The following is an 18,323-nucleotide window of genomic DNA, read 5'->3' on the forward strand; positions in this document are numbered from 1 at the left end:
AGTTAAAGGGATATGTGAAAACAAGATTAACCATGTGGTCCCTGTAGTTCTCAAGAACACGACTTGCACTGCTTATGAAGGTGTAACGTAAATGTTTTAAAAGTTCAACAGGAACCGCTCTTAGTCAGCGTCTTTTCATGTCTTTATCGGATTTCTGTACCTCTCTTAACCCCTTTTGCCTGCCTTTTCCCCCCTCTCTTTCCCCAACTAATGGCTTAGTATATTTTCCCTTAATTTTGTGAGATGATCATCAGTCTTGAGTGGAGAGATACATTACAGAAGAGATAAGTGCCTACTTACTTCTCCATTCACTTGCAGTCAGTAGGAGGTTGATGTGTTCCTCTGGGGTGGATGTCAGATCTGCTGAGTGACTAGTAATAATTTGGAGAGTTAGCGCAGTTAGCTTGTTCTTGCAAAATTTACAGCCGGTAACTAGCGTGAAATAGATAGAGAAATTACTGAAAATGCTTTCTCCTCCCCGCACCCAGTCACTAAGGGTTGTTAGACAGATTGAGCATTTACTGATACGTGAGCGTCTGATGGCTGCTGAGAGCGAGTGTGCGCGCGTGTGTGTGCGGGTGTGCAGGAGAACCAAGCGCCTTTGGATGCCTCCTACCTGTCATTATGACTGGAGGGTATTCATCAAACCAGCCTTTCCTTCTTGTGTATTGTAATAAATATCTTGCTTGAATAAAGGGTGTGTCCAGGTTTCTTTTTCACCCCTCAAAGGAAACTTGTTATTACAGTATTGTTTCTGGTATTTCAGGAAATCCAGTGAAATGCCCAGACAAGTTCTCGCTGAAGATCAAGTTGAGCAGTTTCTTAACAGTCAGAACTCTCCTAACAGTTGGGTTTCGCCTGAGTGGTTGCAGTATCCTGAGGTTTCAGCTTTGGAAAGGCTTATGCAACAAAGAATGTGTGCTTCTCTTTTATCAAATGAACTTTTTTTCCTCTTAGCTGCATAAAGCGTATTGTGTATTTTTCTGTGTTTTTTGTTAAACAGCTACAGCTCTTTACTAATGATTCCTAACTGTTGCTGTGCTTCTTGTCTTTGGGTTTGGCTAAAACCACAGACATGTTAGAAGTGGGGGATCTCACCTGAGGTCGAGCAGGCAGACCTACAGCTGGTGCAGGTGGCCCAGACCCTCCCTTTTAAAATTGTAATTACTTCTCCAGCCTGACTCTGCTTGGGTGCCTTTTTCTTTCCTTTATCGCAGTCTTTGGCAACTCTTTGGAAATGCTAACTGAAAGTTATACTTGTTTTTCCTAAAACGAGAAATGCTTACCACTCAGTCTGAGGTCAGACTGTGTTGCGCAGAGTTAAATGTTGAATAACTGGGCTGTCTCATCCTGACTAACAAACGTGACTACTCTGTCAACTCGTATCTACTGAGTATTAAACACCACCTTCCCCACGTCCTGCAAAGAAGGGCATAGAGCAGCACTTTTCGTCTCCTGGAACATCCTTGCAGGGTGATGCTGGTTATCCCTGAGTGTGCATGGCAGGGTTGGAGCGAAGAGGACTCTCCTCTCCTCCTCTCCTCCTTGATAGGGGAGAAGAAGAGTTACTGCTTATGAAAGTGAAGCATTTGTGTTCACGTGGGATGGAGACAAATTTCAAGAATGCAGATGTTTTCATACAACAGATACTTGCTGTTTTTGTGAGCTGTTTGTGAAGGACTTGCACTCTGGCTGAGTTTTTAGCTCTGAAGTGAAGCAAGCATAATCCATGTTCATCACATCCCCTGTCCTTCCCCAGCTACTGAGGTACTTCCAAATTGCTTATTTGAGACAAGGCTACTGAATATAAGGATCACAATTTAAAACATTGTTTTGCCCAAAGAAACTCCTTAGGAAATTATAATCCTGGAGAGGCAGATCCATGGGATCGTTGCTGCACATTGCTCGCCAGCCTTACTCTGCAAGACTAATGTTAGAGAAAAGGGAGAAGATTCCCTGTTGAAGAGGGGACGTTACGAGTTGATATCTAAACTGAGTTTCTTAAAGACCTCTGCAGATGTCAAACTCCAGATTTCAAATGATGTTGAGGAATTTGAAAGCAGAACGAGCAGAATGAACTGGACATGCAATAGCTAAAGAGGGACAGAATTGCTTTTAAAAGGAAGCAAAAGTCTTACAAAAGAGGCAAAAAGTATTAAGAACTAGAGAAACAAATGGCATGTAGGTATTGCCAGCTGGTGTGAGAGAAGAGTCCTCTAGGCACAGCGCTTCTTAAGGGAAGTAGAAAAAATAAAGGAACATAATGCAAAAAAGCAATTTCAGGAAATATGCCAGAGCCTGGTTGACAGTAGAAGTAAACTAGACTTCATAAAACTAGACAATGCTTGTAAAGATCATCAGATTTGCAAAACAACACTATTATGAAAAAGACAAAAGCAGCAGACTATTGCTAACATTTAAAAAATAAACAACACGTAAAATAATCTCTTTGGTCTCCAGGCGAGCCAGCCAAAGGATATCCATGAGACAATTTACCGTGTGTCTTGCAGGATGTTAATACTGCTTGGAGACAGTGATTCCAAAATAAAAGTATTTCATTTAAGTCACTTAAACCATACCAACAGATCAGGACTTCTGGACGAAAGACATTAAATGTTAGTTTAATTATAGAGAATATTAAATTAGGTACATTCAAAATCCCTAGGCCTGTAATAGCTCTCCTGCAGAATTTTAAATATATATATATTAAAGAATCTGGAGTGAACAGACGGAACCACCGTTTGGGTCAACTCGTTAATGAGACACAGAAAGAAGAAAAGGCCCTGGCATCTAGATGTAGTAATACTGAAATATGGAGAACGCCTACTCAGTTTCATGACATGTAACACATCTGTTTATTAAATCAAACTCTTTTCTTTGTTCCTAGTAAACAAATCAAATAATCCTGCCTATTTACCCTAGCAGAGCTCCAGCCGAGTCACTTTAACAGGAAACAGGGAGAGAAATCAGCATTCATGACTCGTTTTTCAAGCCGAATATGCAAAACAACCCACCTCACAACTAACATTAGAAGATGAAAAACTGATAACGTGATCTGGCAGTTCTCAAAAGGGATCTTAAAAAACTTTTGGCTTAGTCCCAGCTTTAGGAATTAAATATTTATCCAGACTCAAGTCCAAATGCTGCAGTAAAAGTTAACAGGGCCCTATAAACAAGTTTCTCCCTTTCATACCAGACACAAGCCAAGGCTTTCTCCATCATCCCTACTCTCCACTATGGTTGTACAGTATTCATATAGACAGCCTGGGGAAATCAGTAAATCCTAGGTGGAATGGACAGAGAAGACAGGGAGCGCGTATGACTTTTAAAAGTAGACGATAAAGTAGTAATTTTGTCACCTCAATTGCAAGTGGAAAATACTGACTAGTAAATATAGTTTTGCGATGAAGTCTAAGGTCTACAGATGCTGATTGGTTTTAATCTTCTAATATCTATAAAATCTCACAATATATGTATTCTAGGTAATAGGTAAGTCAATGGAGAGCAAATCTGCTGGGTGTTACTGTGTTATAAAAAGTGCATCTAATTCAGGCATACCGCAAGCTGAAATGCAGGGACCCTGGGAGACTATCGTTTCGCTTCTGGCTTTACGACATTAAAGTAAATGGAGGACGGCTGTATGGAAGTGCATAGGAAAGACAAAACCAAATACATTCTTTTTCTAAAGAAAATTAGAAAACAGATGAAAGCGTAAAATTCTCTCATCAGTCAAAACTGAACCCAAATAAGTGTCTTGACCCTGAATCAGTTTTGTTTTCTAAGCATTACCTGTTGTCCCCCTGGGGAATTTCTTGGAATACCATCAATGTAAAATAAATTGATTATGGAGAAAATGAGAATCCGAGGTTAAAAAGGCCACTCTGCAAAAACTTGGCAAAATGGAGGGAGGTGCTGCTAAACATAATACAATATTATTGGGTAAATCGAATTAGAAAGGTGCTTACAGTGGTCACTTGAAACACAATAAGCACTGAAGACAGTGGAATAACACCTCTTCCTAAAAACAGACTGCACATATCTCCGGTTCTTTCAGGGAGTAAAGAACCTCTCAGCCAAACCAGCATCTGATCGGTTTCTCTAAGACCAGCGATAGAGGGGTGAGATAATGCTTATACTTTTTTCTAAGCCCTACCTCTCAGTCCTCATTTCTGTATTTGATAGCATGGAAGTAAACTCTGCTAGATCTCAGGCGAGTCTGAAGACCTGGCAGTGTAGTGCTGATATGATGTTACCTGAATTATCGAGAAGATTGAAAATGTTGAAATATTTTGCAAGGCTTCCTCACTTTGCATTGTGTTCACTCTGTGAACTTTTTTTTTCCCCCTGAATCTATGCAGAAAACTGATAAACTTTTGGAAAATAGTACTTCCTCCAGTGGATACTGTTTCTTGCTTCTATATTCTTTAAGGAATTAGTCCTAGACCCCCTTAGTTTTGGGGACTCCCATGGCTGTCTCTCGGTACACCAGAACTGCTCTTGGCAAAAGATAACCATAGTCTGGTAACCCCTCTTGGATTTATTACTTAACAGTAGAAACTTGTCTTTAGGCATTGCATGCTGATTTCTTAAGCTGATTGTTTCTGAATTTATGGCTTTCGTTTGGATTATACAACTCTATGTGTCTAGACTTTTTATTTTATTGTTTTTGCTTATGACATGTGATTTGTTTGTATAATTACCTGGAACGTATGTAGACTTGCTACTGGAGGAGACACATAGCCCTGATCCAGCCAGTGTGTGGCTGAGTGAATCAGCTGTCTAAATTATACCTACAGAGTAGATAGGTCACTGCCAATCACTGCGAGGAGAAAGCCGAAGAGCACTTGTGAGAAAATATGTAGAGACAGTCCTTGAGAGAAGAGAAGGACTAAAGCTTTCGCAGGTGTTTTATTTTGAAGAAATGCAGTGCCTCCCTGTCTCCTTCCCCTTTCTCTCGCTTGAAAAAAAATACCTAAGTTAGCACTTTACTTCTCCCACTGCAATCTGACACAAAAGACCTTCTCAAATAAATCACTCGTGCAGTTGTCTGGTATGACACAGTGTCAGGTGCTGTCTTTTTGATAAGTTCATTTCCTAAGCAATTTGTTTAACCCTTTTTATAGACATTGTTTTCTCTGACTAAGTCGTGAGTCATTTTCAACACAAGTACTCCAGGGAAATGTCACACTCGTCGCTTGTTTCTGTGCCTGCCTGGCTTCACCGTATGATTTTTATAAGCCAAAAGACAGAGTTCCTCCTTTGGTTTGTCCCATTCTGCTGACAGCCGGCTGTCATTGGCTCTAATTGGGCTACTCTATAGGCGGATCTTATAGTTGTTATAAGGCTGGTGAAGTATTAGGGAAAGACCCCCCTAAGAGCATCAAGCAAAATGAAGGGGCTCTTAGGAGCACGATAGGAAGGGTACCACTCATCAGATTTGTGCTGTGATTGTAATTTCGTGTTTCTCAGAAGTCAGTTCCAAGTTGCCCTAAAGTAGCCACCACCAGTAAAATGAGGTTGGCTAGGAAAAATCAGAGTGATCCTTTTTCCTCCCAAGGACTTGCTTTAGGATCCAAAAGCTGTCATTCACCAGAACAGATGGGCTAAAGGGTCTTGTTTGTTTTTTCTCTTGGGAAAGAAACCCTGCTATTTTACAAAAACCTCTTCTTAGCAGTTTATATGGTCAGCATCCTCATAAATTCAAAAAAGCGTACCCAAACTGCTTTGGATTTTCTGTCATCTGTGCCTGAGGGCAGCCAGGGACAAGTGTTTGCACCCAGGTGTGGTGACAGAAGGCAAGAGCAAAGACTGTGGCAATCTCAAAAGAAAGCTCCCCTCAGGAACTGACTTCTGAAGAAGCAAATGTAATTATTAAGAGTCCCGGGCATGCCTGCTGTCACAAGAAAGGAGTGTCCCAAAGACTATTCCAAGATACTGCAGTTGGTAGCTATAAAACCCTTATCTAATTCAATGTAAGCACAAGGCTCTTGCCTCCCTGTCCCACTCCCTTCATCTTCCCCTTTCTCTCCCTCTCTTTTTTGTTTAAAACTCTAGAGACTTGAGCTGTATACTTCAATGGTCGGGTGATGTTTTTAAAAGGAAAATAAATTAAGAAATTTTCTGAGTGAAGTAGTACTGCCTTGTAGTACAATTTGGCTTGTGGCACACATGTCCTTGAAAACCAGGTACCCTGTTTGTGATCTTAATCTTTCCTGAGTGGCTGCTGTGCTACAGCAGCATGAGCTGTACGCGTCTGGAGAGTTTATCTAGGGGACCCTGTGTAGATCCCTTGGATTGCCTTTGAATGTTCTTGTTCTGTTCTTTTCTCTAATGAGTTACTGCTGGTTGTAAGCATGCTGTACTTCAAAGGCCGAAGGGCATTAATCATGCTCTTAAGGCTTACGTGATGAGAGACGTGGATGCTGGAATTGCTACCACGGAGAGACGATTGGATCCTGGCCACTCCTTGTCAGGGTAACTTTGGAGCTCGTACCCATAAAGGACTGAAGCCAAAAGCCTTTTGTCAACATTTGGATTGGTACTGAAGGAGAATGAGCGTGTTATGAAACTCTGTGCTAATCATGAGAATATTCCAGCCTAATTATGTCATCCAAACTTTTGAAATCTTCTTTGTTCTCTCTGTAGGGCCATACTGTGGTAATGTGATGCCCGTCCCCAAAGAAATCATTCTGGATAGCAATGAAGCGACTATTCACTTTGAGAGTGGATCTCACGTGTCAGGACGAGGCTTTCTATTGTCCTACGCCAGCAGTGATCATCCAGGTAAAGTGGAATCCAAAAGTACCGAAGGATTAGTGGCATAGTCCCCCCTATTTCATTATCTTCTCTACACACATAGGCTTTAGCCCAAATGTTTGGTCCTAAATATTTCCAGATTGGCATGAACCATGCTATTTTTAATAGCATGTGTGGAAGATGCAGTTGTAACATTAACCTGGTATAACAGCTGCTGAAATCTTACCTAGACAATTTGCAATACAGGCCCAGTGAAAGAGAAAATGAGTACCTTCTCCTTGAAGCTCCACTGTATTCTGGGCTCCAGCATCTACCACATAGTGATAGGATGAACAGATAGGAGAGATTAAGATTTGATTCCTACATTTAATATTCTGGGGGTCTGTGCAACTTTGTTGAAGGTGTAAAACATAAGAAGAATAGAAGAGGGGAATGAATGAGGAAAACCATAGCTGTTGCTTTCTATCTAATAAAATTGTTCAAGTATTATACAGAGAAATCTTTAAATGTCATTTAATGTGTAGCCAAATATTTGCCTATATTTCTACGTCCTGCAATGGAGATTGACATTTGTAAACTTTTCACAGATCTAATCACCTGTTTGGAACGAGCGAACCACTACACAAAGGCTGAATACAGGTAAAGGGAGTTTGCAGCTCTCTGCGGTGTGGCTTGCTTTGCTGTAGCTGTGATCTGGTTCAGTTGTTAGAAAATGTCATATATTATGCAGGTACAGTCTTGGTTTTCTGGAGAAGTGATTTTTTTTGAGATCTGATGCTATAATAGTCCAAGGCCCAGTTGTGAGAAGCAGTAGTGCAGAATGGAAGTCTGCAGCCCAGAAAAACAAGGGAATAGAGTTACAGAGCAAGTCTCATTTGGGCATACATATACATGGTATATGTAAAAAGAGTTTCCACTTTGAAATTCAAAGTAGCCTCAAATTCCACTGCTTCTCCTGAAAGCAGATCACACCCTAGCTGATACAAGATTATCTGAGGACAAGCTATCATTTCTTGGTTCCTTGAACCTTGTGATAGGATTTGAAATGGTAATAAATTGTGCTCTTCTGGCTGCTGTCTGGATGTGCATGTAGGCTTCTTATCTGGGCTGTGCTGAAAACTTGTATGGTAGCATTTCTAGAACAAGAGAATTAAACAGAAATGCCCTTGCAAAACTGCTTTTCTGGTTCTTTGTGTGCTGCTGTGTGCAGTCCACTCATGAACTCACAGGTCCATTTATTTACCTCCTAGACTCACTAACAGACCATCAGCCAGGACTTACTGCTAAAATCTTTAGTGGTTTGAGAGCATTTCTTTTGTACGAGTTTGTTTCTGTATATCACCACTACAGTTCGTATTTTAAACAAGCCTCTCTTCTCTCACTACAGCAGATACTGTCCTGCTGGCTGCAGAGACATAGCAGGTGACATTTCTGGGAATATTGGAGAAGGATACAGAGATGTAAGTACACAGGATAATGGGGGGAAATTTATAAAGACAGAAGACAGAAGCATAGCACAACTTGGTTTCAACTTTGGCTGCTTGACTTTTGTCAGTAATTCTTCCCAGCTGTGTTAGGTATACCTTTTATTATCAGTATATGGGTATGTTATCAGTATATAAGGACACAGAGACACTTTTCAAACAGACCAATCAATTGTGTGAGAACAAAGTCCACTGATTGTCAAATACACCTACTGACTTGTGGTTTCTGGCATTATGGAAAAACCCTGCATAGGGTTTGTCCCTCTTGAGGCAGTGCTCACCCATGTACTAAATATTCCTATGACTTCAGTCAGCTTTTACTTGTTTGGAGTCCACGTGCGTTTCTTTTCTGAAGTTATCTCTTGTAGGAGAAAAAATACATTTCAGTAACGTGCGAGTTTTCTTTAAGATTATGCCTGCAGTATCCCAGCAATCTGTTCTGATATGAAATAAATACTATACACTGCCTAATCACATCCCACTGATAACTACCAGCCTCTTGGGTTGTTTTAACTGCTTGTTCTTTAAGGCGAAGACGTTGCCTGAGTGGTTGCATTTATCCGCAGTTCATACCAGAGAGTGCTCTGCCCTCTCTGTGCCCCTCACCCTGGACTCTCCTCCCACCATGCCTGGGAAATCTTTACGTCTCTCACGGTGGAGTAAGTTTAATCATACCACTGAAGTAAAATCCCACCCTATCACAAATACAGCAGTTGCTGAGTTTCCAAAAAGTCAGTGTTCACGTTTAACCTGTTCATCCAGTTATTCGAGCGTGCCGCTCCAGCCTGGGAAGTGGCAGAGCTGAAAAAAACCAAAGAAATGCCACATTACGTTCTCATTAGCTGGAGCTGGGGTGATTAGGAAAGAAAAGCAGCACATGGCATGACCTCATGCAGATCTTATCTGCGCTGAGGAATTTTTGAAAGAGATTTTCCCTCCACCGTTGAGCTTTTCTCCTCCACATTCAGCTTTTCTGATGTGAACGACCTGCTGGGCTCCCCTGAAGGGCTGCTGCCTCCCCCGAGGGGACCGCCCGGCACCCCAGCTTGGCGTAGCGTAGCCCAAGCTGGCCCCATGGGAACGAGACCCATCTCTGCCAGCAGCCGCTGGGAATGTCTCCTTCGCACCTTTCCGCTGGCCCTTCTCTGCTCTGCCCTGGCCCAGTGGTACGCTGTTGCCACCTAGTTGGCACACAAGTTGTCCTGCCTGGATTCTTCCTTTATGTGGATTATCCCACCTGAGACACTGGCAAATGGGCTATACTTAAAAGCCGGTGGCAGCCGGTCACCACATAGCCAAATTTCCTAATGTATGCCATGACTCAAATCCTAAGGCGCAGTAATAGTAATAGTTAGGTCTGCCTTCAGGCAAGTCCGTCAAGTGATTATCATTTTCTCTTTGCAAAGAAGAGTTGCCTTGCCTTTGACTTTGTTTTCCTGAGGCATGCCACAACACTTATTATGTTAAAACCTTACAGCACCTTCTCAGAAGCAGATTATTTGCTTTTTCATTTGGAAAAAAAAAAAAAAAAGGTGACTTTTGGAAACAGACATATTTTTTTCAAAGACTACTGTTCTTCCCTGCCCCCCTGCCCCCTTTGAGCCTTTGCCGGATTTTATGAGCTGTAGCACCTGTATAATAGTGGCTTGGAGGTGGAAGCAGTAGCAGTTTGTCCGACTGATCCTCTGAGCTTCGGCTTCTGATGGGTTCTGCCTTCCAGACCTCGCTGCTGTGCAAGTCGGCGATACATGCAGGCGTTATCGCGGACGAGCTGGGCGGTCAGATCAGCGTCACCCAGCAGAAGGGCATCAGCCGCTACGAAGGCGTCGTTGCCAACGGCGTCCCCTCGCACGAGTGAGTACCGCTGGCGGGGCTGGCTCCGGGAGCAACCCCGGGACACAGTGCCCTGCCCAGAGCAGCAGAAGCACGTGGGGATGCTCTTTTGGGGAGGAAAAGATGTTAGCTGTGGGCATAGGGCTTTGGGGGCTTTGTTTCTACGGCTTTATTGAAATGGCGTTGGCATCGGATATAGGAAAATGTTCCAAGTTTTTAGTGGCTCTATACTATGTAGGGCGGTGTTTTCTTCTTCTTTTTTTTCTTCTTTTCCTTCCAAAACGTATTTGCAAATTACTTTGTTAGCAGATACATGAAAGTATGATGTTCTGCAACAAACACCTTTAATCGATGTGCTAATAAATCATGATAAATTCATGTTAAAGTTTAAAAAAAGCTAGGAAGAATGAATAAATAAAAAGTGCCGTTGAGCCACAGGGGATTTAATGAACAACTTCTTAAACATTGTGCTTTTGACATGTTCAGAGTTTTTCTCTTTTAGAATATTTATAGCAAGGGTGTTATATTTACCACTTATCTTCTGACTTTTAATTGTACTGTTGTTGAAGCAGAAATAAATCCTCTAATCTCTATCCAGCACAGTAAGCCCTTCCAGCAACTGCCTCTGTCATTCCTGTTGGTTTATATTTTTTAGTTTTCAAATGTTATCTGGATTTTACATGAGGCTTTTTCATTTTGTAGGAAGGGAAATCTCCTCAGTCTCATAGCCTACAACAGCTAAGGGAATATGTCTTTTTTATACTTTTTTCCTGTTTTCCCTGTGATTTCTCCACATCATCCTAACAATTTTACAGTCATGGTTTCATTCATGGGGAAAAAAAAAAGCATTCATTTGGTCTGTTGCTGTGCTTAAACTTCAGCACAGATTGAATGCTTTATACATAATGGCCCTGGAGTATACAAAGCTGGGTAGCATGTAGACCACTAGTGGAAGGCCTATAAATCCTAAATATATTCTATTTTTCTTACACATGTTGCTTGAAAGTTAATTGCCTAAGAAAATGAGTATAAACTTGTCTCAAGCAAAGCACGATTGAGAGCTCAGCTCAGGCACCAAGCCGTTCCATAAAACAAATAATACAAATTCTTTCCATCACACATGTCAGCTTAGTGAAACCCTAAATTAAATATTTTGTGTCTTAACTAAAGATGTTACAGAACCGTTTACATACATTCATATGTTCGTGATCCTTGAGAATCCCAGAAGAGTAACTCAGGCACTAGGGCATAAAATGTTATAATGAAAGGCAGCTGGGATTCCCATTTGTATTTTTTTCACAGTACAAGAGCTAGTGGGCAACGAATGAAGTGTAGAAGACAGCAAATGTACATGTGCTGGGGGAAAGCACTGTTTGCATAATTAACCCATCACCCTAACTGCCAAGCGTCCTTTTAATGTTGCTATTCACAAAATATCCTATATGTTTCACGTGAGTAATAGAAGAACTCGCAGAGATGCAAACTTGTCTCTATTGCATCAAGTGAGAAAACTCCCATTTACTTGAAGGAGAGCTGAAACTTGCGCTTCCAGGCTGAAGCCAGCCTCCAGGGCTCGGGTTTAGCCCATTTAATGTGAGTCCCCTGCGAGAGCACCCTCACGAGGAGCGCAGCCCCCATAGCTCTCCTGCGTACTGGGGCACACAGAGGCACTCCTTGAGCATGATGCACGTCTCGAAGGGACTGAATTGCCCTGAGGAGACAGCCGTTGCTTTCTACAGATTATACAGGGAGCCATCGGTAAATGGGATCATACTGTGTTGGGTGCCTGCAAACTAGATGGCACAGGTTTTGAGAAAAACGTGAGTGTGAGCACAGCGGTTCCCGGGATGCTGCTGCCGCTCCTGGCAGCTGGGACAACCCAACAGAATCACAGAATCACAGAATCGTATAGGTTGGAAAAGACCTTTAACGTCATCGAGTCCAACCGTAAACCTAACACTACCAAGACCACCACTATACCATGTCCATAAGCACCTCATCCAAACGTCCTTTAAATACTTCCAGGGATGGCGACTCAACCACTTCCCTGGGCAGCCTGTTCCAATGCTTGATAACCCTTTCAGTGAAGAAAAATTTCCTAATATCCAGTCTAAACCTCCCCTGGCACAACTCAAGGCCATTTCCTCTTGTCCTATCACTTGTTACCTGGGAGAAGAGACCGACCCCCACCTCTCTACAACCTCCTTTCAGGCAGTTGTAGAGAGCGATAAGGTCCCGGGAGCAGACGACCTGCTGGTGTGAGCCCATTATCCCGGGAGAGGGAAACTGGAGGATGCAGGGAAATAATTTTATTTCAAAACATGGAAAAGTGTTCCTAGAAACAGTGGGCCTATTTACTAAGAAAATGAACCAATGCATTTCATGCTTTAAAAAGGCTTTTGTAAGAGATTTCCAAAGCTGCGTGACGTCCCTATCCTCTGGATACCTACAGGCTGCAAGAAATTCCTGCAGAGCAGCCAGTGCTGGCGAGAAAAAAACAGTGCTTAGACAGCACTGCTTTAAGAGCTTTTTAGACTCCCTTAAAGAAAAGCTTACTCAAGTTTTTAAAATCTCATTTATAGTGGATTTCAGTATTAAAGATTTAAATTATTTAGTGACTTGGGCTGAAATTGACCTCATCAAAAGCTGCTGCTGGAGTGCATCAAGCTGTTAAGTATCCGCGTTGTAATGTGACGGTGGAGTGACGGCTCGCTCGCTCACCAGCCCTCAAGAGCTGACCCTGGCCTCCCTGAGTGCGTTTTTCGCTGCGCTTGTTACGTTCCAGCATCTGTGGGGTTTTCGGTTCCCATGATGCATGCGTGGACCTGCACCCGCAAATGCTAGAATGAAGATCAAGTGGCTGGATTTATTGGGCAGTCCTGATACCCCAGTACAAACATACAGGGGGTTAACTTTGTAATGTGACCTGGCCTGGGACTGTGCATCCACGCACGTGAAATCATTTGTCTTTGGAAATGGAAGAGACCGCATGCTCGTGAACTGTGAAAGATGAGATTTGGGGTTAACCTGCACTACTTACAAAAAGCTTGCTTGAGACCGATTCGGAAACAAAAAAAGGATTTGATGCTAACAGACATTTATTATGGGAAGCAGCATCCTTTTTTTGCAGAGCTACAGGCACGGGTCTCCCATGCAGTCCTGCCACCAGTACTGTTGGCTAGGCAGGACCCTGAAGGTTGTCGGGAAAATGAGGAGCACGGGGTGATACCATCCCTTAAAGGACAAATTGAAATTTTTGTGACAAATGCCACCTGTCACATTAGGAAGCTGATGAATTACCACTTACTTTTGTCCTCTTCAGTGATTTGCAGAATTATAGCAGAAATATTTCAGCTTGATTTCATAGCTTTATAGACCTTAGAAATGCTAACCTCCTCCCTTTCTTTGCTAAAATTGCAGACCGCTGTTTGAAAGGGATGTCTGTGACTTTTTTATTACAAAGCTTTATCTCATAAATAAGTATTCCAGGAGCGCTGTGATTTCTGTTTTGGGTAGGTTTTACTGATCACCATGGATTTTTATTTTCTTCTTTCCTCTTGAAATGGATTGCTTCGTATTCAGTAAGAAAGCAAAAATTGTTTTGGCTGTAATGTCAAACTGGTTTGCAGGGAGCAGAGCACATCTGATCGCCCGTGAGGATTGCCTGGGGGGAAGATGTGGGAGGAAGAGCTTGGCTTTTTCCTTCTAGCTACTCTACCGCCTACACGCCCAAATAAATCAGCTCCCTCCCAGTGCTCTCCCTCATCTCTGAAGGGCTTCGTTTGCCTGTAGTCATTAGTTTTCCCTCACTGACAAAACGAAGCAGTGTTTTTATTGGCTCTGACATGGGGCCACTTTCCCATTCCCTGTTTGCAGTGCTCTCAAAACGTACAGCCGTGCGCACCGCTGTTAGCCCACAGAGGGCACCTGGGGGGAAATTTTCCTGGCCAACAACAAAGGGCAGCCTGAAAGGGAGCTGTCTTGACGCTTCAGTGCAGGAGTTGTTTACTGCTCAGTCACGCTGGCCAAGGCTTTTCAAAAGGGGCAAGTGATGCATGCAGCTAATCAAAGCGATGTTGAAGGGGTCAGATTTTCAAGAAATCCAAACTAATTTCACGTTAAAACCTGGGCTTTTATTTTTATTAGGCAGCCAGTCAGAGTCATCACTTCTGGAATGAAACCTCAGGGGCATCCCGTTGAGAATCAGAAAGCGGCTCCATGGGAGGCCAAGGAAAGCTCAGCTTTCCCTTACAGCGGTGATTTTATCTTGTCCTGCATTGTGCAGGGTTGTATGGAGCGGCTCAAGAAATGGCTTTTCTCCTGCAAAGCAGTCCGTGTCGGAAGGAGGAAGAAAAGGGGAGCCATAGATGTGGTCCTGTTAATGGAGCAAAAAGAACCGTTCCTGATGGGAGCTGTTGGTCGTGGTTATAACACAACCGGTTCCCACCCAGATTACAACAAGGAGTGGTTTTCACTCAGTCTGGCTGTGATACACCTGTAGCCAAAGTGGGAGCGGTCAGAGCTGACGTGGTTTAGTCACCATCAAGCATAACTGCTTCACGGTGCCTAAGGCTGGATTTTCTTCAAACTAGATGTGGACTTAGACTAACAGAAGTCACTGATTTCAGTGAGGCTGCTCTAGTTCAAGCTGCTGTAGGTGAGAAGAGACCTGGGCCCGGTGCTGGAGCAACGCACTGCTGGTAGCTCCAAGCCCTGTTAGCTTTCCCGTTCCTGGCTCTTTTGAACGCTCTTGCGTTGCTGGTCTGCGGAGCAGCGGGGGTAAGCTTTCCCACCGCAGCACAGGCCTGAGCAGAGCACAAAAGCAGAAGTGTGCAGCAAGAGTAACAGGCTGATGGGACGGGGCGTCGCTTTAAAGCATAACAGATGCTCAAAACCATTAAAAAACTGATCTGAATTCAGTCACAGCGAGAGATGCACACGAGTGCTCTTACTGGGGTCGGTAACCAGCCAGCAAAGTAAGCGGCTATCTGGCCAGAGATATTTTGCTAGATAAACAGTGATTCTGAAACTGTACCTCGGCGTTCCCGTGACCGCCTCCTGAAAGGCTGAATTACCTTTCTCTTTTCTTACAGTGGTTCGCTGTCAGATAAGCGGTTTATATTTACCTCCAACGGTAAGAATAATGGCTTTATTTTTAGCTATTCAAATTTTACCTTTTTATTTAAGTATTTTCTGTAAAAGTTTTGAAAAGTGATCAGGAGAATGTCAGGCTGTGTCTAGGAAGGATATTTTAGGACAGCAATTTTTTTAAATTGGCAAGTTGAATATAAAAGTTGAAGAGATGTGAAGTGAGCTAGAAAAAAACCACAGAATAGGAATAGGTCATACGCACATAGACGAGAAACAGAAATAGTATTCTGCTGTTACATTTCTGGTGCCAGCATATGAAAAATGGCAATCAGATAATCCCATTTTTATGTACTTTAGGTGGCAGAAAATGAAAGCAGTTTTTCTTCAGACGTTTATAAATTCCATCTTTGTTATACCAGAAGAGAATGAAAGCATAGAGAGGAATGAAAATATATTTACATTGCACTGATACAGAACGCGTTTTTGTTTATGACTTTCCAAGATGCAAAAGCGTCTTTAATCTGTCAAGCTGTTCATTTGCATGAAACATAGCAAAGAGGGGGGAAAAGTTCGCGCTCGTTCATTTGAATTATATTTCAGTCATCTGAGATAAAATCATTTACTATTCCACTGAAAACTGTAGAGCATGTATAGGCCTTTGAAACTGCCAGGGAATTATTTTTAACTTCATTGAAACCTTATTCCACTGGCCTGTTTTCTCTGAAGAACCTTGATATGCAGAAATTGTTTAGGTTCTTTGGTGGAGTTTGTAATACTTACCTGCAGCTATTATCTTCATGATATCACCTCTTGGCAGCAGTATCAAGGAGCTTCTCTAATGAGTAACTTTCCTAGCCCTAAATTGCCGGTGAGAATCATGAAATATTTACAGTAAAGTGTTCCTTTCAGTACAGTGCCTTCATCTGAGAAATGTTTTGTACAGCAAAATTAGTTAATGCCAATCTCGAAACATAAATATTATGTTTCAGAAGGAAAATTTAAAAATATAAGCAGCCTTCACATGAATGAGACTAAACTGCAGAAATTAAAAAACGAAATGGCAAGGAAAAAATAGCAGATGTAGTCAGCAGGTGTCATGTATGTAGGAGCTAAATTGGTAAAGGAGAGGGACTGCAGCACTCTGGTACTGGATCATCCACTACAAATTGACTGGCAAACACCACAGCTAATGGGTAGCATCAGGCTAGCACCAGATTAAGCAACATCTGACTTTGCTGTTGTGGGTGGTCTTCATATGTTGCTAGCCTAATATAAAAATATGCTGTGAAAACGCAAAATAACTCCTTCTGCCTGTCTGTGTGGGGACTCCTAGGCTGCAATAAATCTCTCGGTCTGGAAGAGGGATTCCTCTCCAAGAGCCAGGTTACTGCATCTTCCTACTGGGAGGAGACCAACGAATTTGGGCAACTATTCCAGTGGTCTCCCGACAAGGCTTGGCTTCAGGTACCAGGATTGGCTTGGGCCTCTAACCACAGCAGCAATCGTGAATGGCTGGAGATAGACTTGGGAGAGAAGAAGAGAATAACAGGTATGTCACTGTCTGGTTATTAGAAGCTGGGGGTTCAGCTGGAGAAGAAACTAAGTGCAGTTGAAAAGCTAATAATGCAGTAATGCAGTGTTTCCTTCATTAAATGTAATGAAATGTTCTGCATTGAGGAAGATTATTTTCATATTTAAGAAATCATGGCTCTTTATAAGACTGGTCTTCCTATAGGGATATAGGATTGGACTCAACTGTCATGCATGCCCAATGCTGTAGGCTCAGAACAAAATATTTACACAGGGAGCTGCAGAGTCTGGATGGATGATAAATGATTGCTTAGGACCTATTAATGATGCAGTTCTGGAATCAATAAGAAACATTAAAGTCATAGCCTTTGAAATAATGGCCCAGGTGAAAGAGAGTCCTGTTTCCAACTCCTGGTTTAGTTGTACAAATGTAAATTACAGTTGCTGCTAAAGATGTAAAGACTGCTGATATGGACCATAATATCAACAAGCAATTACCATTTTTGGACTAATTAATTTGAGCTCTGTTAAAAATTCCATTGCTCTAAATTCACAATTTAAAATTGATTTCCGTTCTTTACCCAACTTTTAAACTCAGTAACCACCCCTGAATTCCAACATAGTTTGAAAAATGAATTAAGATTTTGAAGGCAAATTTTTCCAAATCGTTTCGGCTTCTGTGTTTCCATTTGAAAATGTTCCTTTAAAAAAGACACCTAACAAATGAAAATGTATTTTGCATTTTGTTAAAAGGGATTAAGACCACTGGTTCCGGATCCGCTATGCTGAATTTCAACTTTTATGTAAAGACATTTACAATGAACTACAAAAATAACAACTCAAAATGGAGAACTTACAAAGGGATTCTGAGTAATGAAGAAAAGGTAAGGGAAAGCGGGAAGGGTAGGAAAACACGGAGCAATAATGCGTACGCTGCCTTGACATTGAAGGGCAGGCTTTCACTGTCAAGAAAGATTAGGAGTTTCAGACTTGTCTAGACTTGGGTTGTCTTCACCGGTGTAATTTACAGCCATGGAGTAAGATAGCGAGCTTGTCGAAACAAGGGAGTTATCCAGGGCTTGCTGAAGTTGTGAGACACACACAGGGAGGCATGTGTATGTCTGTATCCTTCTTTTAAAAAAACGGTGTAATTAAAGCTGTACAACAGGCTGTCTGGGCAAGTCTTTAGTTCAGCTCAGTGCTTGCACGTGCTAGAAACGCTGTACCAGTGCAGAAGCATTGGTCGGTATGGCACCAGCAAAGCTGAGGTTCGGCTTCAGGTGCACCGGGATGGGCAATACACCCCCCCAACAAGCGAAACAACCAACTCGGGTAAAAGCACGGGGCTGCTGGTGAAGCTGCGCCTGCGGATCAAGCTTCTGTCCGGGCTGTGTTACGGTCACCAGGGACTGCACCGCTCCCCGCCCCGCGCTGGCCAGACTCTTCTGGCACAAGTCTGTGGGCACAGCCTACGTCTGTTAGGAATCGATGTAACTGAACTTAAAATAAAAGCTCTTACACCAAAATACCTGTCCACGTAACAGCTTTCACAGACTTTGGGTGACTTTAACAACGCACAGATAAAAGCAGTGCAACTAGTTCCTGCAGAAAAAGGACGTGCTGCACAGG

General features: G+C 42.5%; 1 protein-coding gene across 1 annotated transcript in view; it reads left to right on the top strand.

Annotated features, from left to right (window-relative positions):
- The window catches only part of DCBLD1 (discoidin, CUB and LCCL domain containing 1), a 49,145-nt gene that overhangs the window by 20,154 nt on the left and 10,668 nt on the right, over positions 1 to 18,323 (top strand). Inside the window, exons 3-9 of the mRNA XM_075498631.1 lie at positions 6,646 to 6,783; positions 7,344 to 7,395; positions 8,144 to 8,216; positions 9,961 to 10,094; positions 15,167 to 15,207; positions 16,498 to 16,713; positions 17,448 to 17,578. Of these exons, the coding sequence (XP_075354746.1) occupies positions 6,646 to 6,783; positions 7,344 to 7,395; positions 8,144 to 8,216; positions 9,961 to 10,094; positions 15,167 to 15,207; positions 16,498 to 16,713; positions 17,448 to 17,578 (785 nt within the window). The remainder of the gene's footprint in view (positions 1 to 6,645; positions 6,784 to 7,343; positions 7,396 to 8,143; positions 8,217 to 9,960; positions 10,095 to 15,166; positions 15,208 to 16,497; positions 16,714 to 17,447; positions 17,579 to 18,323) is intronic.

Source organism: Mycteria americana, chromosome 3 (assembly GCF_035582795.1).
Source record: "Mycteria americana isolate JAX WOST 10 ecotype Jacksonville Zoo and Gardens chromosome 3, USCA_MyAme_1.0, whole genome shotgun sequence".
NCBI classification, from domain to species: Eukaryota; Metazoa; Chordata; class Aves; order Ciconiiformes; family Ciconiidae; genus Mycteria; species Mycteria americana.